Here is a 25,330-nt window from a genome sequence, read left to right on the forward strand (position 1 = left end):
TAGGAAAGTGGAAGGTCAGAATTGGGAACATATTGCTTGCTTTTCTTCCCAGATTGTTCAGAGGAGTACGTGAGAATTTGCATGAGGATGTGCTTTGAAGAGACTGGGCTGCTCTACACACTTCGTTAGAACTCACATTACAACAGAAGTGGATTTATTTAAAGGGCATAACTTAGCAGAGCAGTTTCGATCGGGGTTGCAGATGACAAGGTGTTTAGTGGATACAAACTCATCCTTTAAGACATTGATCCACAAGGGGAGGGAAGAAATTGTACAGTGCTTGAGACTTTAGGGTCCAGCAAAGGTCTCGTACATATGGGTCTGTTTTATTATATCTTTTTTTTTTTTTAAGTTTAAGGTGTGCAACATAATGATTGTTGTACAACTTACATATATCATGAAATGATTAACACAATATGTTTAGTGAGCATCCATCATTTCATATAGATACAACATTAAAGAAATAGAAAAAACATTTTTTTCTTTATGATGAGAACTATTGGGATTCTCCTAACAACCTTCATTTATAATGTACAGCAGTTAATTATCTTTATGATGTTGTAGTGTTACATCCCTAGTACATATGTATCTTATAACCACAGGAGAGGTAAGAGATGTGGGTTCGATCCCTGGTCTGGGAAGATCCCCCTGGAGGAGTAAATGACACCCCACTCCATTCTTTCTCGGAGAATCCCATGGATAGAGGAGCCTGGCAGGCTACAGTCCATGGGATCGCAAAGAGTCGGACACAACTGAATGAGCGGCAGCAGCAGGAATTTGTACCTTTTGACTACATTCATCTAATTCCCCTTCCCACCCCCACCTTTGGTAGTCACATATATCTGATGTGGCTGATCTTTTTTTCTATGACTTTATTTGTTTTTGAAATAATGGACCCACAGCACTGTTACTTCCTGGTATACCGCATCAGTTCAGTTCAGTTCAGTAGCTCAGTTGTGTCCGACTCTTTGCGACCCCATGAATTGCAGCACGCCAGGCCTCCCTGTCCATCACCAACTCCTGGAGTTCACTCAAACTCATGTCCATCAAGTCAGTGATGCCATCCAGCCATCTCATCCTCTGTCGTCCCCTTCTCCTCCTGCCCCCAATCCCTCCCAGCATCAGGGTCTTTTCCAATGAGTCAACTCTTCGCATGAGGTGGCCAAAGTACTGGAGTTTCAGCTTTAGCATCATTCCTTCCAAAGAACACCCAGGGCTGATCTCCTTTAGAATGGACTGGTTGGATCTCCTTGCAGTCCAAGGGACTCTCAAGAGTACAGCATAGTGATTTGTTATTTCTATACATTACAAAATGATCACCATGAAAAGTCTAGTTGTCATCTGTCACCATACATAGTTATCACACAATTATTGACTGTATTCGCCACACTACATTTTATTCCTGTGACATTTATTTTGTAACTGAAATGTACCTCTTTATCTCCCATCTTTTTCTTACCTCCTCCCAACCTCTTCCTCTCTGGCAAAAACCTGTTTGTTCTCTGTATCTATGACTCTGTTTCTGTTTGATTGTGTTTGTTCACGTGCTTCTTAGATTACCCACATAGATGAAATCATACAGCATTTGTCTTTCTCTGCCTGACTCATTTCTCTTAGCATAATACCCTTTCAGTCCATCCGTGTTGTTGCAGAGCAAGATTTTATTCTTCTTCATGGCCAAGAAATATTCCTCTGTGTGTGTGTGTGTGTGCATACCACATATTCTTTATCCATTCATCTATTGATGGGCACTTAGATTGCTTCCATATCTTAGCTACTGTAAATAATTTAGCATTTAACATGGAGGTACATTTTAATTGTCTTTGGATAAGTGCCTAGAAATGGAATTTCTGAATCTAATGGTAATTCTGCTTTTCTTTGAGGAATCCGTATACTGTTTTCCATGGACTTCCCTGGCGGCTCAGTTGGTAAAGAAACCACCTGCAGTGCAGGAGACTCTGATTTGATCCCTGGGTCAGGAAGATGCCCTGGAGAAGGAAATAGCAACCTACTCCAGTATCCTTGCCTGGGAAATTCTGTGGACAAAGGAGCCTGGCAGGCTACAGTCCACACGGTCTCACGAGTTGGACCCAACTCATCGACTACACCACCACCATGTACCACTTCCACAGTGTCTGTACCAAAGTACCTTCCTACCAACAGGGCATGAGGCTCTTTTCTCAGCACCCTGGCCAACACTTGTTATGCTGTCTTTCTTGATAACAGCCATTCTGTCAGGTGTGAAGTGATTCTCACTGTGTTCTTTTTGTTTGTTTTTGGCTGCACTGCATGACTTGTTGGATCTATTTTCCCGACCAGGGATTGAACCTGGGCCACAGCAGTGAAAAATGTGGAGTCCTAACCACGGAGATGCCAGGAAACTCCCCTCATTGTGGTTCTGATTGTGTTTCCCTGGAGATTAGTGATGTGCATCTTTTCATGTGTCTATTGGCCATCTGTATGTCTTCTTTATAGGAAGAAAATCTACTCAGGTCCCCTGTCCATTTTTCCACTGGGTTGTTTGTTTTTTATGTTGGGTTGTATTGTGAGTTCTTTGTGTATTTTGGATATTAACTCCTTGTCAGATCTATCATTTGCAAATATCTCCTCCCGTTCAGTAGGCAGCCTTTTCCTTTTGTTGGTAGTTTTCTTTGCTGTGCAAAAGCTTTTTAGTATGATATAGTCCCATTTGTTTGTTTTTGCTTTTGTTTCCCTTTCCTGAGGTGACATATCCAGAAAAAATATTGCTAAGACTGATGTCAAAGAGCAGACTGCCTGTGTTTTCTTCTAGAAGTTCTATGGTTTCAGGTCTTACATTTCAGTCTTTAATCCATTTTGAGTTTATTTTTATATGTGGTGTAAGGCCGTCTTTTCCGCATTGTATATTCTTGCTTCCTTTGTCATAGGTTAATTGCCTGTATAGGTGTGAGTTCATTTCTGGCCTCTCTATTCAGTTCCTTTGCTCTGTATCTGTTTTTGTGCCCGTACCATACTGTTTTGATCACTGTAGTTTTCTAAATTATAGTTTGAGTCAGAGAATGCGGTACCTCCTGTTTTGTTCTTTTTTAAGATTGTTTTGGCTGGGTTATCTGTGATACTAAAAAAGCTTAAGCTTCAGATTTCTACTTACACAGGCTTCTTCTAAAGCATTCTAAGTACTTTTATAGTTTTTCTGTTTTATAATTTTAATACAATGTTATTTTTCCCAGAGCACGCCCCCATATTGTTTAAGCTTCAGCATACACAAAATGTAGACCCACTCCTGCATAAAGGGCAAAAATCTAGTGAAATCCTATCATGCAAATATAATCATGGTTAATTCTCCAGATGTTTTCCCTTCGTATCAATACATTCCTTAAAAAAAAAATTGGATTGTACTCTATGTAGTGTCTGGAAACATTATTTTTTTTCCTTTAGTGTATTTGAGCCTCCCCCATCCCTGCCAGGGGCTTCCCTGGTGGCTCAGTGGTAAAGAATCTTTCTGCAATGCCGGAGACCCGAGTTCGATCTCTGGGTTGGGAAGATCCCCTGGAGGAGGTCACAGCAACCCACTCTAGTGCTCTTGCCTAGAGCATCCTGGCAGGCTGCAGTCCATAGGGTTGCACAGAGTCGGACACGACTGAAGCGAGTAAGAGGCAGCAGCACCCATTTTTTTGGCTATGAAAATATTTGATTAAATAGTTCAACCAGAAGTAAAATATAACAGAACTAAACCAAAAGGAGAAAGACTGTACAGATAGCACCATGACACATGGAGAGGAGGGGGTATGTAGTTCAGGCCTCACTGTTACAGACATGCTGCCTCAGTAACTTATGCATCTGCTTGGTGTCTCTTAGCACAGCTGTAATTGTACAATTATTTGTGTGATTTTTATTGACCTCAGCCTCCTCCCTGACACTGCAAACACTTTGGGATGGGACTGGTCGCCTGATACATAGTAGGTGTTCAACAGATGTCTGTGAATAAATGCTTGAGTGTCTACATATTGAGGATTGAGTTCAAGGGGATACTGGGTATAGACATTAGTAGCAACTCAGCCAAGAGTGTCAGATGTCAAAGAGTTGTTGGGAAGATGTGTTTTAGGGAGACCGGCAGCGCTGCCCCTGGAGGGTCAGTGAGCAATGGCCTACTTGACTCATGTGCCGCAGAATGGCAGTGGTGGCACGTTAGAAAGGACACCGGTAATTTAAGAAGGGAAGATGTGGTTTTAAATCTTTTTTGAGGGGAGGGGAATTTTTTAAACTAAAATGGGTGCCTGATACATAGCACCTCTCAGCATAGTACCCGATACATAGTCGATGCTCATTAAATAGTTTTTGATTTGGAATCAGAAACCAGAGACCTGTGTTTGGCTTGGGAGTAGAAGCAAGATGAAACTAAGAGCTGAGAGGAGACTGTTTACGTAAGCTAGTCAAAGCTGAATTCGGTTACGCGCGTGTGTGGCTTAGACTCTGAGATGCATCGCCTCGTGGCAGAGCTATCTCTTACACTAATAACTGCCTTGGGAGTCAGTGGCAGAGGGCAAGGAAAGGGTGTATGAGGTAGAGCTGCCATCCCAAAGCTCCAGTCCACTCTGGGTGGTGACAGTAGGTAATTCCATAAGTGACTTCTGGGGAGTCCTCTTCCTCAGCTGGGGAGAACTTAGTACTTTTTCACAATTACACCCAGATGATGAGGGTATGGATATTACGTGTGTTTGGGCAACAGATCTGCAGCCACCTTCTACTGACTCACTGGGAAGGTACTGGAAACCAATGGTGGTGCCCGAGAGCCCAGGAAAGAGCTATGGCCCGAAGACCATAGGGTCATCTGTTTTCCCCTGACAGTCTTGTTCCTTTCAGGTGGAGGGGGACCCAGAACAATGGCTGCTGCTCATGATTTGGAAATAGAGGAGGATGTGAATCTGAATATGGAGACAGAGATGAAAGAAGAGCTGGAAGAGGAGAAAATGAGAGAGGGCAGGGCAGATAAAGATCCCTTCAAGCCTAGAAAGGTCCACAGGATTGTCTCAAAATGGATGCTTCCTGAACCGGTTCGAAGAACATACCTGGAAAGAGCTAACTGCCTCCCGCCCCCCCTGTTCATCATCTTCATCAGCATCGCTGAGGTAAACGTGCGGGGTGGTGTGCACTGGCGCAAGGACTCCTGGGGGGCTGCAGATACACTGGGGCTTCAGATCACACCTGGAGGAAAGACTGGGAAACATGTGAGGAGAGCTTGGGGGTGGCAGTAGAGCACACACAGAGCTCGACTTCGTCCTCTTCAGAGTCCCCTTCCCAGGTCCTTCCTGCCTTCCCAGGCACTTTCAGTTACGTGTTGAGTTTTATTTTTCAAACAACTCCTCTGCAGTGACCACAATTGCAGTGGCTTCATTTCATTTTCGGAGAAGGCAATGGCACCCCACTCCAGTACTCTTGCCTGGAAAATCCCATGGATGGAAGAGCCTGGAAGGCTGCAGTCCATGGGGTTGCTAAGAGTCAGACACGACTGAGCAACTTCACTTTCACTTTCACGCATTGGAGAAGGAAATGGCAACCCACTCCAGTGTTCTTGCCTGGAGAATCCCAGGGACGGGGGAGCCTGGTGGGCTGCTGTCTATGGGGTCGCACAGAATCGGACAGGACTGAAGTGACTTAGCAGCAGCAGCATTTCATTTTAGTTGGTGGGGGCTTTAGAGATCAAATAATCTCTGGGTGTCCAATTGGTTTGATCTCATGAACCAGCTATGATCGATTCGTAAGGTCTATCAGGAGCTCTATGTTTAAAAGAGATATAGATTGCCTCCAGATTTCAGTGGGAAAAAATGGGATTGGGATCTTCTAATGATGTCAGCTCTGGGCAGCATGTAGTGAGTATCAGACTCTGGTCCAGTCAGCTGTTTTGTTTTCCAGAAAAGAGTGGGGTGACTTGCCCAAGGCCACATACTTAGTTATTTAACCAGGACTGGGCTTCTCCTGAGCCTCATCTCACCCAGCTTTTTCTCCCACACCATGATGCCTCATAAAGGAATTGACAGAGTCTGGCTGCCCGTGGGATGTGACTTAGGGGCATTGTGTGTTTAGTCACTCAGTCATGTCCAACTCTTTGTGACCCCATGATCTGTAGCCCTCCAGGCTCCTCTCTCCATGGAATTCTCCAGGCAAGAATACTGGAGTGGGTTGCCATTCCCTTCTTTAGGGGATCTTCCTGACCCAGAGATTGAACTCAGGTCTCCTGCATTGCAGGTGGATTTTTTTTACCCTCTGAGCCACCAGGGAAGCCCCGACTTAAGAGTATGAGAAAGTTTCTGATGTTATTCTCTTAGTGCCCACTGATGCCTCAACTTTTTTTATCAAGGACTGTATTAGTCAGGGTTCTTTAAAGAAGCAGCATCAATAGGATGTACACACACACACACAATCTATCATCTATGTACACACATATATGGGGGGAGAGATAGAGAGAGAGATTGATTTAAGGAATTGGTTTATGTAATTGCAGAGGCTTGGCAAATTTAAAATCTACAGGGTGGGCCTGCAGACTAGCAACCAGGGGATAAGTTGAAGTTCAAAGGCCATTTGTTGGCACAATTCCTTCTTGCTCAAGGAGTGTTTGTTCTATTAAGCCTTCAACTGATAGGAGCTCACCCGCATTACGGAGGGTAGTCTGCTTTATTCAAAGTCACAGAAACATGTAGAATGATATTTGACCAAATACTGTGGTTTAGTTACGTTGACACATAAATTTAACTATCGTAGGGACCTGGCCTCTTATGGCTTATATAAAGATAAGGCCCCAATGGGGCGTTCCTGAAAGAAGCTTCTGTCAATGCTGTGTTGGTTGGGGCAGACACAGAAACCAGCCCTGAGTCACTGAAGGAGGAACCTGTTCAAGGGTGTGACTATGAAGTGGTGAGGACCCTTGAGGACCATCTTAGGGGCTTAATACTACAAACAGTGAAATGTTAAAATCGTTTTTTTCCTTTAGAATCAGAAATAAGACAAGAATTCCCACCATCACCATTTCTACTCAATATTTCGCTGGAGGTGATAGACTGTACATAAAAAAATGACGGAACTCCCTGGCAGTTCAGAGGTTAGAATTCGATACTTTTACTGCAGGGGCCTGGGTTCAGTCCCCGGTCAAGAAACTCAGATCCTGCAGGCTGAGTGGTGCTGCCAAAAAATTTTTAAGCAAATTTTTTTATTTTGGAGTAATTTTAGCTTTATAGCAAAGTTACAGAGATAGTTTCTCCCAATGTTAATATCTTACATTTCCACAGTTTTACATTTGTCAAAACTAGGAAACTCATATTGATATATTAGTATTAGCTAAACTCCAGGCCTATTTGAATCTCACCAGTTTTTCCATCGGTGACCTCTTTCTGTCCCTTCTGTACTTACCTGTCACATCTCCCCGGTCTGCTCTGATCTCTGACCCTCTCTGTCTTTGCTTTCCATGCTTTTGATCGTCTTGAGGAGTACTGCCCAGGTATTCTGTACAATGTCCCTCTGTCTGGGTTTGTCTGATATTTCTTCTCATGGTTAGACTGGAGTTATGGGTTTGGGGGAGGAAGACCACAGAAGTGAAGTGCCCTTCTCATCACATCACATTCGGGAATGGGGGCATCCACATGCCATCCCTGTGACATGAGCCTTCGTCACTTGGTTCAGGTCCTGTTTGCCAGGTTTTCCCACTGTAAAGTCACTATTTTCCCCTTTCCCTCTATTTTTCAGAAGCCAGCGGTGACCTAATTTCCTATTAAGTTGCAGATGAGTGATCAAATGGTGAAGGTGGGAAGAGGAGGGCAGAGGAGGGGAAAGTGGGTTCAAGGGAGACTCTTCTTTGAAGTTTGGTCTAGGGCTGCTCCTAACTGCTGGAAGAAGCAGGAGACGCCTACAGTTACACGGTCAGATATACAGCAGGGAATTGAATTCTGCCATCTGAGCACATGCTGTGGAGCGGTCCTCTTACGAGCAAATTGTTTCAAACAGAGGTAGTACCCGTGGGCTTTAATGGGGCCGCTTTCTGCAGCAGGTATGGTTAACTTTAGTGTCTGCCCCTCCCTGTCAGCTGGCGGTATTTATTTACTATGCTGTATGGAAGCCTCAGAAACAGTGGATCACCTTGGACACAGGCATCTTGGAGAGTCCCTTTATCTACCGTCCTGAGAAGCGGGAGGAAGCCTGGAGATTTATCTCGTACATGCTGGTTCATGCTGGGTAAGCAATGACAGTTGAGTCACTGATGTCAGAGGTGACTGCAAGTAACCATAACCCTGAACATTTGTTTGGTATTTTATTATTATAACTTTATTTTATATTGGACTATAGTTGATTAACAATGCTATGTTAGTTTCAGGTGTACAACAAAGTGATTCAGTCATACATGTACATGTATTTATTCTTTTTCAAATTCTTTTCCCAATGAGGTTACAGAATATTGAGCACAGTTCCCTGTGCTGTAGGTGGTGCGACCCTGTGGACTGTAGCCCACCAGGCTCCTCCGTCCATGGGATTCTCCGGGCAAGAATACCGGAGTGGGTTGCCATTTCCTTCTCCAGGGGATCTTCCCGACCCAGGGATCGAACCCAGGTCTCCCACATTGCAGGCAGACGCTTTAACCTCTGAGCCACCAGGGAAGCCCTTATTATCGACCAGGCACTTTTATATCCATAATCTTGTTTGATGCTCCTGGCAACCCTAGGAGGCAAGCGCTGCTCCCGCTGTTTTGTGTGAGGCTTACGGGATGCAGTCATTTGCAGAGTGAGGATCTCAACTCATTAGTGCTGACTCCAAGTCCAGTGTACTTTGTATCGTAACTGCCTAATATTGGTATTTACGTAGGAATATCAATGAGAAGAGACCAAATTGTCACCAAACCAGAATTGTGTCCCCCACGTTGTGTGGTGTTGTTAAATGTTCCCTGTAAAATGTGAATTGCCAGTGCCTTCCTCCCCACCTCTGCCGAAGTTAAAAACGTAATTCATCAACATTTTGATGGGTGTAGAATAGTTTATTTAGAATAATACAAGCAATGGGTGATGCAGTGCCTGCCTTTTAGTTTTGCTTACAGTCTCTTAAATGCTAATAGCCTTTTACGACCTCGCTCAGAATTCTGATCACTATGCCCACTTAAAAAAACTGAAGCATTTTGCTACATAGCAACTAAATTAAGGATTACTGTTATATGGAAATTTGCCAAGTAACATTCAGAGAGTTTCCATAGATGCTTGTGGGGTTTGACAAGCAAAATAATGTCAATTTCCACTTAAAAATATTTTTCCATATTTATAAACTATAATAAAAAGCATTTGTATTCAACAATGTTTTATACCAAATTATAGTATATTTATATGAGAGAAACCAAGTTTAGCTAGTGTTACTAGGTAAACATTTTTTTTTTTCCATTCTGGTAAATTTAAAACCTTTTAAATACAGAACTGGGAATGAGGTTTCTCTTGCCATATCTGTTTTATTTATTTCTTTGGCTGTGCCAGGTCTTAGCTGTGGCATGTGGGATCTAGTTCCCTGACCAGGGATCAAATCCAGGCCTCTTGCATTAGGAGTGAGTGCAATCTTAGCCACTGGATCACCAGGGAAGTCCCACCTCTGTTTTATTAAAGACTACCCTGAGCTTGCAAGAGATGTTTAAAAACCTACTGAAATTTCAATACAATATGAGTGAATTAGTATTCTCTCAATATTACTGTGCAACTAAAACAAAATCAAGTGCTGAGGCTGACATGTGATGGCAACTGTCAGCTAAACCCATAATTGCAAGCTTATATTCCATTCCTTAAAGCTTCCTCACTGCTCTGTTTGACATTATCAGTAATTATTGTAAAACAAAACTCATAAAGTAAATGTGTATTTCTAAAATGTCCTTTTATCTGCTTCACATATTGAAGCTCAAGATTTTATCTCTTTAAAAAGTCACCTAACAAAATTAGAAAATGGAATTCATGTTCTTAACTAGAAACAACATATCAGTGCCTGTTACCCTCCCAAGGAGATAACTGCCTGGGCTAGTCCTAATGTTTGACAATGGTTTTTGTCTCTGCAGAGTTCAGCACATCCTGGGGAATCTCATTATGCAGCTCGGGCTGGGCATCCCCTTGGAAATGGTCCATAAAGGCCTCCGCGTGGGGCTGGTGTACCTGGCAGGAGTGATAGCAGGTTAGTGTTCTGAACACAGCACAGAATCAACGTCTCTGGACTCTTAGGAGGCAATAAGCAAAGGCAATAAACTTTTAAATCAAGATTTACTGTGTTCCTAATATGTGCTAGGGCACCTGGTAAGTTTAGAAATAAGTTAACCAGAGAGAAGCATATCGAGAGGTCTTTGTGCCCATTCTCAGGTACCTCAGAGTTCTGCACGACTGGCAACTGTGAGTAGTTTGGTGTCCAGGTGTATATACTGGATAAAGGACTAAAGCCAGAAGGTCCTTATGTCCCAAGACTAATGATTTTGGGAAATAACGTGATCAAATTTGCATTTAAGAAAGATAACTTCAAGAGAACATTGAGAATAGCTAAAGGGACCCAAAGATTGGGTAGGGACTAGCATCCTGGGATGCCAATGATCTCTCAAATTGGGTATGCCAAAAATTCATTAGGGTGTCGGCAGGAAATATTAGAACCCCTATCTACCCATTTATTTATTAGAAACTTTAAAAAATTAAACTTTTTAGATAATTATTAATTCACACTGTAGGAAATAAATACCTATAGGTCTCATATACCCTTTAACTAGTTACCCCCAATGGTAACAGCTGACAAAACCACAGTACAGTATCCTAATCAGGATATCCACACTGATACAGTCAAAGTACAAAATATTTCCAACATCACAAAGATTCCTCACAGTTTCATTTTTATAGCCATACCCCCTTTTCTTCCACCCTCCCGGCAACCCCATTAATCTGTTCTGTTTCTATAATTTTCTCACTTCAAGAATGTTATATAAATGGAATAATACAGTGTACAGCCATTTAGGATTAGCTTTCTTCACTCAGCATGAGTCTCTGGAGAGTCATGTAGGTTGCTGCATTTATCAACAGCTTATTCATTTTTATTGCTGGGTAGTATTCGATGGTACGGATGGTATACCACCACTAGTTCAATTGTTCACTCGCTGGAGGATATCTGTATTGTTTCCAGTTTTTGGTTACTACAAATAAAGTTCCAGTAAGCATTTGTGTACAGGTTTTTTAAAACTTAAGTATAGTTTTGTGAACTTGAGTTTTCATTTTTCTAGGATAAATGCCCAAGAGCAAGTTGGTTGAGTTGTATGGTAGCTGCATATTTAGTTTTTTTAAGAACCAGCCAAAATGTTTTCCAGGATGGCTGTTCCATTTCACTGTCCTCCCAGTACTGTGTAAACAATTCAGTTTTCCACATCCTCGCCAGCTTTTGGTGTTGTCGCTATTTTTTAAAACAGTTATTTATTTTTGGCTGAGCTGGGTCTTTGTTGCTGCACTCGGGCTTTCTCTAGCTGTGGCAGGTGGAGGCTACTCTCTAGCTGTGGTGTGCGGGCTTCTCATTACGGTGGCGTTTCTTGTAGAGAACGGGCTCTGGGCACACAGGCTTCAGAAGTTGAGGCGTGTGGGCTTAGCTGCCCCGAAACATGTGCAGTCTCCCTGGACCAGGGATCGAACCTGTGTCCCCTAAGTTGGCAGGTAGATTCTTAACCACTGGACCACCAGGGGAGTCCACTGTCACTTTTAATTTTAGCTGTGCTCCACGTGTGTGATCTCATCATGGTCTTACCCTGCATTTCCCTAGTGGGCTGATGATGTTAAACATCTCTTCATGTGCTTATTTGCCATTTCTGTATCCTCTTCAGTGAAATATCTGTTCATGAATTTTGCCCACTTATCTAATTAGATTTTTTTTTAAATTTTTTATTTTTTTTATAATTAGATTTTTTTTAACTGTTAAATTTTGAGACTTCTTTATATATCCCAGACCTAGTCCTTTATAGAATATGTAGTTTACAGATATTCTCTCAGTCTGTAGCTTATGTTTTGATTGTCTTAGCAGAGTCTTTCACAGAGCAAAAGTTTTTAGTTTTGATGAGGTCTAGTTTATCAGTTTTTTCCTTTTACGAGTCATGGTGTCATGTCTAAGAACTCTTCACTGAGCCCTAAGTCTTGAATTTAATCTCTATGTTATCTTCTAAAGTTATGTTTTGCACTTTACATTTAAATATGTGATTTATTTGAGTTGGTTAGTTAAAGCATGAGGTTCAGATTTTCTTTTTGTTTGTGAATATCAGAATAAATTGCTGAATAGACCATTCTTCCTTCACTGAGTTGCTTTTATACCTTGTCAAAAATCAGGTGGCTGTAGTTTCATGGAACTCTTTCTGGCTTCTCCTTTTTGTTTCATTGATCAGTGTGTCTATCTCTCCACCAATACCACACAGTACCACTGGAGCTGTAAGTCCTGAAATGAGCGAGAGGGATTCCTCTCCTTTTTTGCTCATTTACTGATTAGTTTATGTATTTCTCTTTTAAAAACAGTTGGGTGTCTGTTTTTTTTCTGTGATAACACTAGGCTTTCACTAGTAAGCTACTTTATAGATGCTGAAAAACAAACACAAAATATGTCCCTTTGAAGACACAGTAGTATTTTTCTCTTAAGAAGTGAGAATGTAACTGCTTTTCCAAAAACACTCATGCTTTGAAAAGGGCATTTTGAAAACTGGTTATTGGAAATCATTCCATCATTATGTGATTTTTGCTGCTGAAGAAGATGAAGTAACTCTTTTCAGTTCACACTTAAAAAAGCCAGAAAACACTTTTCTCATCTGATTTAAAATTTCTCAGTGGAGAGTTTTAGTAAATTTTAAACTTACTGATTGTTAATACTTTCTGATTAGTTTGCAAGAACAACTGACTGATGTTAGGGAAGGTGGGAATTAATAGCCATATTATAACAAATTTTTTGGATAATTGGAATGAGCATAGACAATTATGGGGCTTCCCCAGTGGCTCAGAGGGTAAAGAATCTGCCTGCAATGCAGGAGACACAGGAGACACGGGTTCCATCCCTGAGTGGGGAAGATCCCCTGGGAGAGGAAACGGCAACCCACTCCAGTATTCTTGCCTGGAGAATCCCATGGACTGAGGAGCCTGGCGGGCTATAGTCCATAGCCTCATAAAGAGTCAGATGCGACTGAAGAGACTGAGTGCACGTGCGAGCGCACACACACACACACACACGCACACATACACACAGACCATGATGCAATTCTTCCAGTTGAAACTGGACATTACTTTTTTAATTTCATATTTTAAGTGATTAAGAAAAAAATTTCTATGGAAAATAACTGAACTTAAAAGTATATCTTTGCGGGTCTTGGTGGTGGTGACTGTGGAGTGAGTGCAGAGTGGTGCCAATATGGGGGCCCAGCTGGGTACCCTGGGCCACAGGGTCCTCTCCCCAGTCTGGCTCCTGTGCAGCCTCCTCGGGAAGCTGTTTCAGCGCTCCACCCCGGCCATCATGCTCCAGAGTTGGGACATCAAGTACCCGCTGTGGCTCATCAACAAGAAGGTCATCAGCCAGGATACCTGGCGGTTCTGCTTTGCTCTGCCGTCACCCCAGCACATCCTGGGCCTCCCCGTTGGCCAGCACATCTACCTCTCTGCTTGAATCAATAGGAACCTGGTCCTTTGGCCCTACACGCGTGTTTCCAGTGATGATGACCAGGGCTTTGTGGACCTGGTCATCAAGGTTTACTTTAAAGACACCCATCCCACATTTCCCTCTGGAGGAAAGATGCCCCAGTACATGGAAAGCACAAAGACTGGAGACACCATTTGAGTGCTGGGGCTCCAATGGGCTGCTGGTCTACCAGGGCAAAGTGAAGTTTGCCATCTCTCTGGACAAGAAATCCAACCCTGTCTTCAAGACGCTGAAGTCTGTGGGCATGATTGCTGGAGGGACTGGCACCACTTCAATGCTGCAGGTGATCCATGCCATCATGAAGGACCCCAGCGATCGCACCGTGTGTCACCTGCTGCTTGCCAACCAGACCGAGAAGGACATCGTGCTGCAGCCTGAGCTGGAGAAACTGAGGAATGAGCATTCTGCATGCTTCAAGCTCTGGTACATGGTGGACAGAGCCCCTGAAGCCTAGAAATACAGCCAGGGCTTCCATCCCTACTACCTTCCATCCCTGGAAGAGGAGCCTGCTGGTACAGATGTGCAGACCCCTTCCCACGAGCCAGTATACTTGCCTGGACCATGTGGGCCATCCCAAGGAGTGCTACTTTGCCTTCTGATGGATGGGCCCTGGCTGCACCCACTTCTCCTAACACTGTTCATTACCACCACTTTCCCTTGCATCTCCTGCTGTGGCTGGGTTCAGCCTGGCTTGGCCATGCCTGGGAGGTCACCCTGCTGGGCTGGCCCTTTGCCTTTGGGAGCAGGGCTGTGTTACAGGTGGGCTGCTTTGGCCACCTTTAGGGCAGATTCCTATTTGGACCTTGCTACAGATGCTTGGGCCCTTGCCCTTCCTCGCCCCACTCTCGCCCCCAGCACACACACTACTGGGTAGAGGCTGCCAGCACTATGCACCCCGCCCTCCCCAGCGCATCCCACGCTCTGGTAATAAACATGAAGGTACCGGTAGTTGCAGGTGCCAGGCCCCTACCCCCTGCCTCGGGACCCTTGTCTCCTCCTCCCACCTGCCATTCCATCCTGGCAAGGTGCCTCAACAGCCCCCCACTCCCTCTTCCTAAGGCCCAGCAATCACAAATCTACCCCCTGAGAAGAATGACAACCCTGTGCCAGTATAACTAATAGTGTCTTGGGCAATCACCATTTTTCATGTGCATTTGACTTATTTCTGCTTCAGGGCCACTGCCAGGCCTCAGCACCTGACACTGCATGGCAGGGAACACCAAAATGTCCCTTTGGCAGGGGCTGCTGGGGTGAAAGTCTGCCCCCATCCCAGGGCCCAGCAGGCCTGGCCAGCAGGGAGTTAGGCTCTCCCTGGGGCTGGAGTGGGAGGAGGGAGCTGGCTGAGGGCCCTTCCAGCTGGCACATGTGCCCTCCCAAAACCTCAGCCTTGCCCTCAAAGACCCAAACATTTGGGAGGCTTTGGAAGTTCCAAGCAATCGACCTCCGATCATGTGCCTTGGGGTCCTGGGCCGCCAGCCCTGGTGGGAAAGCCAAGATCATGTGTATTTATTTGTCTGTCCCAGTACCCACTTCTGCTGCTCTTGCCCCAGGTGGGGGAGATTTAGAGTACAGTCTCTTTCCTGAAGAGACGTTTTCATTGGCCTTGACGTTGCTTTAGACCGCAGCATGTTAGTCTCTTGCATATCAGCTTTTTCAGAGTCATTTATGAGCAAACATAACATTAAAGTAAAATTGCTGAGTTGAAAAAAAATCTTTGCATTTCTGTGGCATGATATTTAACCAGGGTTTTAAAATATAATAATGCTTATTTAATAATGTGTACGTGTACTAAGCTGCCTCAGTCGTGTTTGACTCTTTGTGACCCTATGGACTGTAGCCCACCAGGCTCCTCTGTCCATGGGATTCTTCAGTCAAGAATATTGGAGTGGGTTGCCAGCCCTCCTCCAGGGGATCTTCCCGACCCAAGGATTGAACCTGTGTCTCTTGTGTCTCCCGCATTGGCAGGTGGGTTCTAATGCCACCTGGGAAGCCCTTATTTAATAACACTGCTCATTGAAGGATTTTTTTAACACTAATTTTTAGAGCAGTTTTGGATTCATGGCAAAACCGAGAGGACAGTGCTGAAGTTTCCCATTCATCGCCTGCCATGACACCTGCACAGCCTGCTCCATTTTCAACAGAATGGCACATTTGTTACAACCGATGAACCTACATCTATGGCATCACAATCACCCAAAGTACTTTAAAACTAGGGTTCATCTTTGCTGGTGTACATTCTGTGGTTTTGGACAAATGAATACTGACATGTATCCATCATTATAGTATTATAAAGGGTATCTTTTTACTGTCTCCATTGTTTCCTTTTCCAGAATGTCATATAGTTGGAATGATACACTATGTAGCCTTTGCAGATTGGTTTCACTTAGTAATATGCTTTTCGGTTTCCCCCATGTCTTTTTATTTCTTGATAATAACTTTTTGTGTTATTAATGAAGTAAAAATAATTTAAGAATATTATGTTACCAATAAGTCCCATCCTTTAAAATTCTATGTGATTTTACAAAACATTAAAGAAGTGGTACATATATTGATACATGTAATTTATAAGTGAATATACCCGTATTGCAGGGGGTGGCTGTATTAGTTTCCAAGGCCAATATGACCTCCTCTTAGCCATTCACATCTGTAACAATTTTCCAAACAAGGTCACATTCTGAGGTGCTGGGGGTTAGGACTTAAACCTATTTTGGGGAGGGGGAGGACCCAATCCGACCCATGGCAGTGCTCAAAACTTTACCAATCACAACTGTGCCTGCTTCCTAGAGCAGTGGGGATGGAGAGTGGGAAGCCTTGGTAAAGATGCGGTAAAGAGGTGGGCTTGGCCAGGCCTAGTGATGCAGCTCCCCAAGTTACTTCCCCCCTGCCTCTGTGGATGCTGTTATTCCACCTCCTCCATGTGTTCCTGCACACACTCGTTTTTCCTGGCTCTAGTATCTATGCTTGTTTCCCCCACAGCTGGATTTCAACATGTGGAATCAGCTGTGCCCCAGTTTCAGTGCAGAGAGAGAGAGGAGAGAACGTGAATAACCTGTTCACATCCTCTGTCTGTTTTTGCAATACCTTTTGGCAGGTATCTCTTTGCTGAATCGGTCTCTCCTTCATACTGCTGCTGGTCAACTTCCTCAAACACATCCTTCCTAAAATATTTACAGTGGCTAATAAAAAGTTGAAACATCCGAGATTTTTTTTTGGAGCGGGGAGTGGGGGGGAAGGGGAGCTGGGCTGGGTCTTCATTATGGCAGGTGGGCTTTAGTTGCCATGGGGCAATTAACCCAGGTCCCCTGCATTGGAAGGTGGATTCTCAACCACTGGACCAGAAAGTCCCTGAAATGTCTGAGATTACTCTGTATTACCCTCCACCATCTGGCCCCACTGCTTTTTATTCTTTTCTCCTTTTTCTTCAGGGAAGAATATATATGAAGATGTTAGACATGTTTACATAACATAAAACATTTTAAAAAATCACTTTTGAGGTGTAATTGACATACAAAGTTTTGTACATATTTAATGTATATTGTGGTGTTGGAGAAGACTCTTGAGAGTCCCTTGGACTGCAAGGAGATCCAACCATCCATTCTAAAGGATATCAGCCCTGGGTGTTCTTTGGAAGGAATGATGCTAAAGCTGAAACTCCAGTACTTTGGCCACCTCATGCGAAGAGTTGACTCATTGGAAAAGACTCTGATGCTGGGAGGGATTGTGGGCAGGAGGAGAAGGGGACAACAGAGGATGAGATGGCTGGACGGCATCACCGACTCGATGGACGTGAGTCTGAGAGAACTCCAGGAGTTGGTGATGGGCAGGCCTGGCGTGCTGCGATTCATGGGGTCGCAAAGAGTTGGACACGACTGAGTGAGTGAACTGAACTGAATGTATACAACTTGCCGAATCTGGAGAAAAGTATACACCCAAAAAACCATCACCACATTCTATGCCGTAAACATATCTATCATCTATGAAAGTTTCTCCCTGCTAGTGTCTTTCTTGCTTTGCTTTTTATTTTTAAACGAGGGAAGCAGTAATACTTTATTTTACCTTTTGACCCCTTTCGTCCATTTCTCCCATTGCTTTGCTTTCTTCCTGGATTCCTTCATACGTAACATAAGTCTAGTTTCCCTATCCTTGCTCCTGGCAAAGTGTGGTCACCGAATCAGCAGCACTGGCCTCAACTGAAATCATGTTAACATGCAGAATTCTGGGGTCCCACACCAGACCTACTAACCAGAATTTGCATTTGGACAAGTCCACAGGTGATTCATAAAAACTGAGAACCACTGGCCTGCACTCCAGCCCTGGGTCCCCCAGTGTGACTGACCATCAGAAGCACCTGAAGAACCTGTTACAACTAAAATATTATTCAGATCACACCCAGATCTACTGAATCAGAATCTCTAAGAACACGGTCCTAGGATCTGTGTTTTTCTTTTTTTGCTTTTTCATTTTTCTGTTCAGTGAGGTTTTTTGTTGCTGTTTAGTCGCTCTGTCACGTCTCTCTTTGCCACTCCATGGACTGCAGCCCGCCAAGCTTCTTGCATGGAATTTCCCAGGCAAGAATACTGGAGCAGGTGGCCATTTCCTTCTCCAGGGGATCTTCCGGACCCAGGGATCGAACCTGCGTCTCCTGCAAGTATCCAGCATTGCAGGATGACTCTCTACCACTGAGCCACCAGGGAAGCCCTTAGAGAGGTATAATTGACATATAATAACTACTGAACTTTAAAAATAATTTATTTATTTTTGGTTGCTCTGGGTTTTCGGTGCTAGGCGTAGGTTTTCTCCAGTTGCGGCTCTTCGTTTTGGTGCTTTGGGGTGGCTTCTCTTGTTGCAGAGCGCAGGCTCCAGGTGCTCATGCTCAGTAGTTGTGGAGCGTGGGCTTAGTTGCTCTGCAGCATGTGGAGTCTTCCTGGACCAGGGACTGAACCCATGTCCTCTGCATTTGCAGGTGAATTCTTATCCACTGTACCACCAGAGAAGTCCACTGCTGATGTTTTGATGTGTGTATATAACTGTGAAACTATCCCCAGTCAAGGCAATGAACATTACTCCCTTCAGAGTTCCTGTAATCTGTTGGAATCACTTCTTCCTGCCTCTCCTTGTCCTCCTTCTGCTTTCCCCTGGCAACGGTTGACCATCACAGATTAACTTGTATTTTCTAGAATTTTATATAAATGGAATCATGAAATACGTACTTTTTTGGGTCCCTTATGTTATTCAGCATAATTACTCTGAGGTGTGTTCATGTTGTTGCTGTGTATAAACAGCTGATTCCTTTTTGTTGCTGAGTAGTCTTTCAATGTGGGAATACACTCAAATTTGTTTATCCACTCTCCAGCTGATGGACATTTGGGAGGTTTCCAGTTTGGGGTTATTACAGATGAAAGTTACTATGAACACAGTACAGTCTTTGTGTGGACAAGTATTTTCAGTTCTCTTCGACGATTACCTAGGAACAGACTGGCTGGATTCTACCGTAGGGTTATATTTAACTTGTAAGAAACTATCAAACTTTTAAAATAGCTTTTCTAAGATATATCAATAATTCATACAACCTATAATGCACCCATTTAAAGTGTATAATTCAGTGTTTTTTAGTTGATTTACAGGTTATGCACCCATTATCACAATCTAAATTTAAAACACTTGTGCTCCAAAGAAACCCTGTAGCCATTAGCAGTCACTCCCCACTCCTTACCCCAAACCCCCTCCCTAGCCTTAGGCAGCCACTGATCTAATTTCTAATCTACCCATTCTAGACATTTCATATAAATGAAATAATATACTATGTGGTCTTTTCTCGACTTTCTTTTTAAGCATAATGTTTTCCTCCTTCACCCACGTTGTAGCACGTATCCGTACTACATTCCTTTTTATCGTTGGATGATATTCCATTGTATGGATATACCACATTTTCCTTATCCATTCACCATTTGGTGGACATTTGGGTTGTTTTCACTTTCGTCTATTATGAATAACACTGTCATGAATATTTGTGTACAGGTTTTTGTGTGAATTTCTTGTGTATATATTAATATCTGCAAATGGAATTAAGTCATATGGTAACAAAGTGTATAGTTTTACATCCCCACCATAAGTTTCAGCTCCTCTATATCCTCATCAACACTTGGTATGATCAGTCTTTTAATTGTAGCCAATCTGTTAGGTATATAAAGGCATTTCATTGGGTTTAAATTTGCATTTCCTAATGACAGTGATGGTGAGCATCTTTTAATGTGCTTAGTTGCTACCCATATATCTTCTTTGGTAAAGTATATGTTTAAATCTTTTGCCAATTTAAAAACTGAATTAGGGACTTCCCTGGAGGTCCAGTGCACTGTTAAGAATCTGCCTTTCAATGCAGGGGACACGGGTTCAAGCCCCGGTTCGGACACTAAGATCCCACATGCCTCAAAACAACTAAGGCTGTAACGAACCACAGCTAAGACCTGACACAGATACAAACAAATATTTTAAAAAATTGATTTACATTCCTTATTATATATTCTAAGTTCTTTATCAGATATATGACTTACAAATATTGCCTCCGAGTCTGTTGCTTGTTTTTTCTCTTAATAGTACATTTTGAAGACTCAAATTTCTGAATTTTGATTAAGTATAATTCATCAGTTTTTAAATTTTAGGAATTACGCTTTTAGCATCATATTTAAGACATTTTGCCTGATGTAAAATCACAAAGATTTTATCTATGTTTTGCTCTAGAAGTTTTATAATCTTAGACTTTACGTATAGGTATATGATCCATTTTTATACATGGTGCAAGGTATGGACTGAAATATCACATTTTTGCATGTAAATGTCTAATTGTACCAGCATCATTGGTTGAGAAAACAATCTTCTCTTTACTAAATTGCCTTTGCATCTTGTCAAACTCAGTTGTCCATATATATATGTGGGTTTATCTCTGGACTTTCTGTTGTGTTTTGCACTCATCTCACATCCTAGTAAAGCAATGCTCAAAATTCTCCAAGCCAGGCTTCAGCAATACGTGAACCATGAAATTCCAGATGTTCAAGCTGGTTCTAGAAAAGGCAGAGGAACCGGAGATCAAATTGCCAACATCCGGTGGATCATCGTAAAAGCAAGAGAGTTCCAGAAAAACATCTATTTCTGCTTTATTGACTATGCCAAAGCCTTTGACTGTGTGGATCACAATAAACTGTGGAAAATTCTGAAAGAGAAGGGAATACCAGACCACCTGATCTGTCTCTTGAGAAACCTATATGCAGGTCAGGAAGCAACAGTTAGAACTGGACATGGAACAACAGACTGGTTCCAAATAGGAAAAGGAGTACATCAAGGCTGTATATTGTCACCCTGCTTATTTAACATACATGCAGAGTACATTATGAGAAACACTGGGCTGGAAGAAGCACAAGCTGGAATCAAGATGGCCAGGAGAAATATCAATAACCTCAGATATGCAGATGACACCATCCTTATGGAAGAAAGTGAAGAAGAACTAAAGAGCCTCTTGATGAAAGTGAAAGAGGAGAGTAAAAGAGTTGGCTTAAAGCTCAACATTTAGAAAACGAAGATCATGGCATCTGGTCCCATCACTTCATGGGAAATAGATGGGGAAACAGTGGGAACAGTGTCAGGCTTTATTTTTGGGGGCTCCAAAATCACTGCAGATGGTGACTGTAGCCATGAAATTAAAATACACTTACTCCTTGGAAGGAAAGTTATGACCAGCCTAGACAGCATATTCAAAAGCAGAGACATTACTTTGTCATCCAAGGTCTATCTAGTCAAGGCTATGGTTTTTCCAGTAGTCATGTATGAATGTGAGAGTTGGACTATAAAGAAAGCTGAGCACCAAAGAATTGATGCTTTTGAAATGTGGTGTTGGGAAAGACTCTTGAGAGTCCCTTGGACTGCAAGGAGATCCAACCAGTCCATCCTAAAGGAAATCAGTCCTGAGTGTTCTTTGGAAGGACTGATGTTGAAGCCGAAACTCCAATACTTTGGCTACCTCATGCGAAAAGCTGACTCATTTGAAAAGACCCTGATGCTGGGAAAGATTGAATGCAGGAGGAGAAGGGGGACGACAGAGTTGGATGGCATCACCAACTCAGTGGACGTGAGTTTGAGTAAACTCCGGGAGTTGGTGATGGACAGGGAGGCCTGTCGTGCTGCAGTTGATGGGGTCACAAAGCGTCGGAGACAACTGAGCGACTGAACTGAACATCCATTACATACTATCTTGATTAAGTAGTTTTCTACTAAGTTTTGAAATTGGACACCTCAGTGGTCCAACTTTGCTCTTTTTCAAGTTGTTTTGGTTATTCTAGGTCCTCTGCATTTCCATGTAAACTTGAGAATCAGTTTGTCAATTTCTATAAGATAGTTTACTGGGATTTTGATTTGGATGGCAAAGTATCTTTAGATCAACTGGGGGAGAATTGACATCTTAACAATATCAGAGTCTTCTAACCAACGAACAAGGTATAGACTTCTGTTTATTTAGGTCTTTCAGAATTCCTTTCAGCATCGTCCTTAGCTTTCAGTGTTTAGGGCTTGCACATTTTTGGGGTCATATTTATTTCTACATTTCATATTTTTGATGTACTGTAAATGGTACTATTTTTAAAATTTCTATTTCTGATTTTCATTGCTATTACGTAGAAATACAGTTGATTTTTTTGGTATTGACCTTGTACCCTCTTGATAAAGTCATTATTTCTAGTAGTCCAATAGTTTAACTGTTAAACAATGAACTTCTAAAGAGATTTAAATAATAACAAAATCCTGTATATTTGCCCATGTTCTTACCATTTCTAATGCTCCCTATGCTTTGTGTAGCTTTATTTTTCCATCTCTTTTTCCTTCTTCCTGAAGATTTTCTTTAACATTTCTTATAGTATGGAAATGCTAGTCATCAATTATTTCAGCCTCTGTATGTCTGAAAAAGAAAATCTGTCTTTTGCCTTCATTTCTGTAGTGCATTTTGAGGTTTAGAGTCCTAGCTTGACAGTAATTTCCTTTCTTTACTTTAAAATGTTGCTCTCCTGTGGTTCTCATGCGCATTGTTTCTGATGATAAATCTCCTGCCATCCTTATCTTTGTTTCTCGGTATGAAGCATGTCTTTTTATTCTAGATGCTTTTGAGACTTTCACTGTTTTGAAGATGTGATTCTGTTATGCCTTGCTGTGGTTTTCTTCATGATTCCTGTGTCAGATTTGTTGAGGTTCTTGGATCTGTGGGTTTATAGTTTTCACAAAACTTTGGAAAAAAATTGGCTATTATTTCTTCAAGTATTTTTTATGTGCCTTCATTCTTCTAGGGATTCCTACTATGCACTTATTATTATAGATATTATGAGGCTGCTTGAAATTGACCTATAGCTCATTGATACTGTATGTATTTTAAAAAATATTCTTATTTTTTTTTTAACCCCACGGCATGGGGGATCTTAGTTCCCTGACTAGGGGTTGAACCTGTGTCTCCTGGAGTGGAAGTGGTGAGTCTTAAACACTGGACTGCCAGGGAAGTCCCCTGTGTTTTATTTTGGACAGTTTTATTGCCACATCTTCATGTTCACTAAACTTTCCTTTTGCAATGTCTAATTGGTCAATCAACTCAACAAGTTTATTATTTCATCTTAGATGTTGTACTTTTCATCTTTAGAAGTTTGATTGAGCCTGTTTTATTGCTATTTAACTTTTGAACACATTGAATATATTTGAAATAATTATTTATTGCCCTTATTTGCTAAATCTTAACACCTGTGTCAGTTTGGGTAACTTTAATTAAAATATAGTTGATTTAAAATGTTGTGTTAGTTTTAGGAGTACAGAAGTGATTCAGTTGAACACACACACACACACAATCTTTTTCAGATTCTTTTCCCTTGTAAGTTACTACTAGATATTGAGTATAGTTCCCTGTTCTATACAGTAGGTCTTTGTTGGTTATCTATTTTATATATAATAGTTGTATATATTAATCCCAGACTCCTAATTTATCTTCCCTCTTCCCTTTTGGTAACCATAAGTTTGTTTTCTATGCCTGTGAGTCTATTTCTGTTTTAAAAGTAAGTTCATTTGTATCATTTTTACAGATTCCACATATAGACAATATCATATGATATTTGTCTTTCTCCGTGTAGCTTACTTCATTTAGTATGATAATCTCTACATCCACCTGTGTTGCTGCAAATGGTATTATTTCACTCTTTTTTATGACTAATATTCCATTGTGAGGAATGGAATGGCTCAGTGGCAAAGAATCTGCCTGCAGTGTAGGAAATGTGGGTTCAATCCCTGGGTCAGGAAGACCCCCTGGAGAAGGAAATAGCAACCGACTCCAGTATTCTTGACTGAGAAATCCCTTGGACAGAGGAGCCTGGAGGGCTACAGTCCAGGGGGTCGCAAAAGAGTCAGACATGACTTAGCGACTGAACAACAATATTCCCCTGTGTATATATACCACATCTTATTTATCCATTCATCTGTCGATGGATATTTAGGTTGCTTCCATGTCTTGGCTATTGTAACTAGTACTGCAATGAACACTAGGGTGCGTGTATCTTTTCAAGCTATAGTTTCCTCGGGTGGGATTGCTAGATCATAAATAAATTTACTTTTTTAAATTTACTTTTAGTTTTTTTTTTTTAGTTCTGGTAGGTTTTAGTTGATTTTTTTCTCTTCAGTATGGGTCATAACTTCATGCTTCTTTGTATGTCCTGCATGTCTTGAGTTTTTGTTTGGATGCTAGACATTTTATCTTTGGATGGTGGGTATTATTGTTTTCATGTAAGTATTCTTTAGATTTGTTCTGTAACTCAGTAAAGTTACTTGGAAGGAGTCTGAACTCTAGCTGCTGAGCTCTATATAGACCTAGACTCTATCTCATCAACTTGAAGTTTACTGTTATCTGCCTAGGTTTGCCCTTCATGCACGGCTACCTGCAGTCTCTCTCAAGGCAGTAGCTAGGCAATTAGTCAACTCATTTATTTCTTGTTTCTTAGGGTTCATTGTCCCTTGTTATCTGATGTCCAGTATCTTTAAGACCACTGTTTCATATATTTTGTCCATTGCTTTCAAGCAGGAGGAAAAATCTTGTCCTGTTACTTCATTGTGGCCAGAAGTGGACATCTATATTTTAAAAATAAATTTCTCATAACTAAGATACAACCACCCCAGCTCTAGCTTGTAGGTTAACATTTGAGAACCACTGGGTCCATATAGCCCTAATGGACTGCTTCTCACTGATCTTCAGTAACCCATATAACTTTGTCTTTGCTTTTCCAGATCCCTAAATCCTTGCCTTCTTCCCCCTTTTTTTCCTGTGCAAATCTTAAAGTGTCTTCAGAATTTAATCAAAATTCTGTCTCCCCACGTGCACCCCAATGTTCACTGCAGCACTGTTTACAATAGCTAGGACATGGAAGTGACCTAGAGGTCCACTGGCAGGCAAATGGATAAGAAAGTTGTTGTACATATACACAATGGAATATTACTCAGCTATTAACAAGAATGCTTTGAGTCAGTTCTAAAGAGGTGGATGAAACTGGAGCCTATTATACGGAGTAAAGTAAGTCAGAAAGAAAAACACCAATACCGTATATTAGTATATGGAATTTAGAAAGATGGTAACAATGACCCTATATGTGAGACA

At 42.1% G+C, this 25,330-nt stretch overlaps 1 protein-coding gene and 1 pseudogene across 3 annotated transcripts in view; both read left to right on the forward strand.

The window, feature by feature from the left end:
• The window catches only part of RHBDL2 (rhomboid like 2), a 57,992-nt gene that overhangs the window by 21,937 nt on the left and 10,725 nt on the right, over positions 1 to 25,330 (forward strand). For all 3 annotated transcript variants that reach the window (XM_005907779.2, XM_070368383.1, XM_070368382.1), the window contains exons 2-4: positions 4,843 to 5,108; positions 8,054 to 8,202; positions 10,046 to 10,158. In XM_005907779.2, coding sequence (XP_005907841.1) covers positions 4,863 to 5,108; positions 8,054 to 8,202; positions 10,046 to 10,158 — 508 coding nt within the window. In that variant the 5' untranslated portion in view covers positions 4,843 to 4,862. The remainder of the gene's footprint in view (positions 1 to 4,842; positions 5,109 to 8,053; positions 8,203 to 10,045; positions 10,159 to 25,330) is intronic.
• On the forward strand, positions 12,907 to 15,694 carry LOC138987262 (NADH-cytochrome b5 reductase 3 pseudogene; annotated as a pseudogene).

This window comes from Bos mutus, chromosome 3 (genome assembly GCF_027580195.1).
Source record: "Bos mutus isolate GX-2022 chromosome 3, NWIPB_WYAK_1.1, whole genome shotgun sequence".
Lineage (NCBI taxonomy): Eukaryota > Metazoa > Chordata > Mammalia > Artiodactyla > Bovidae > Bos > Bos mutus.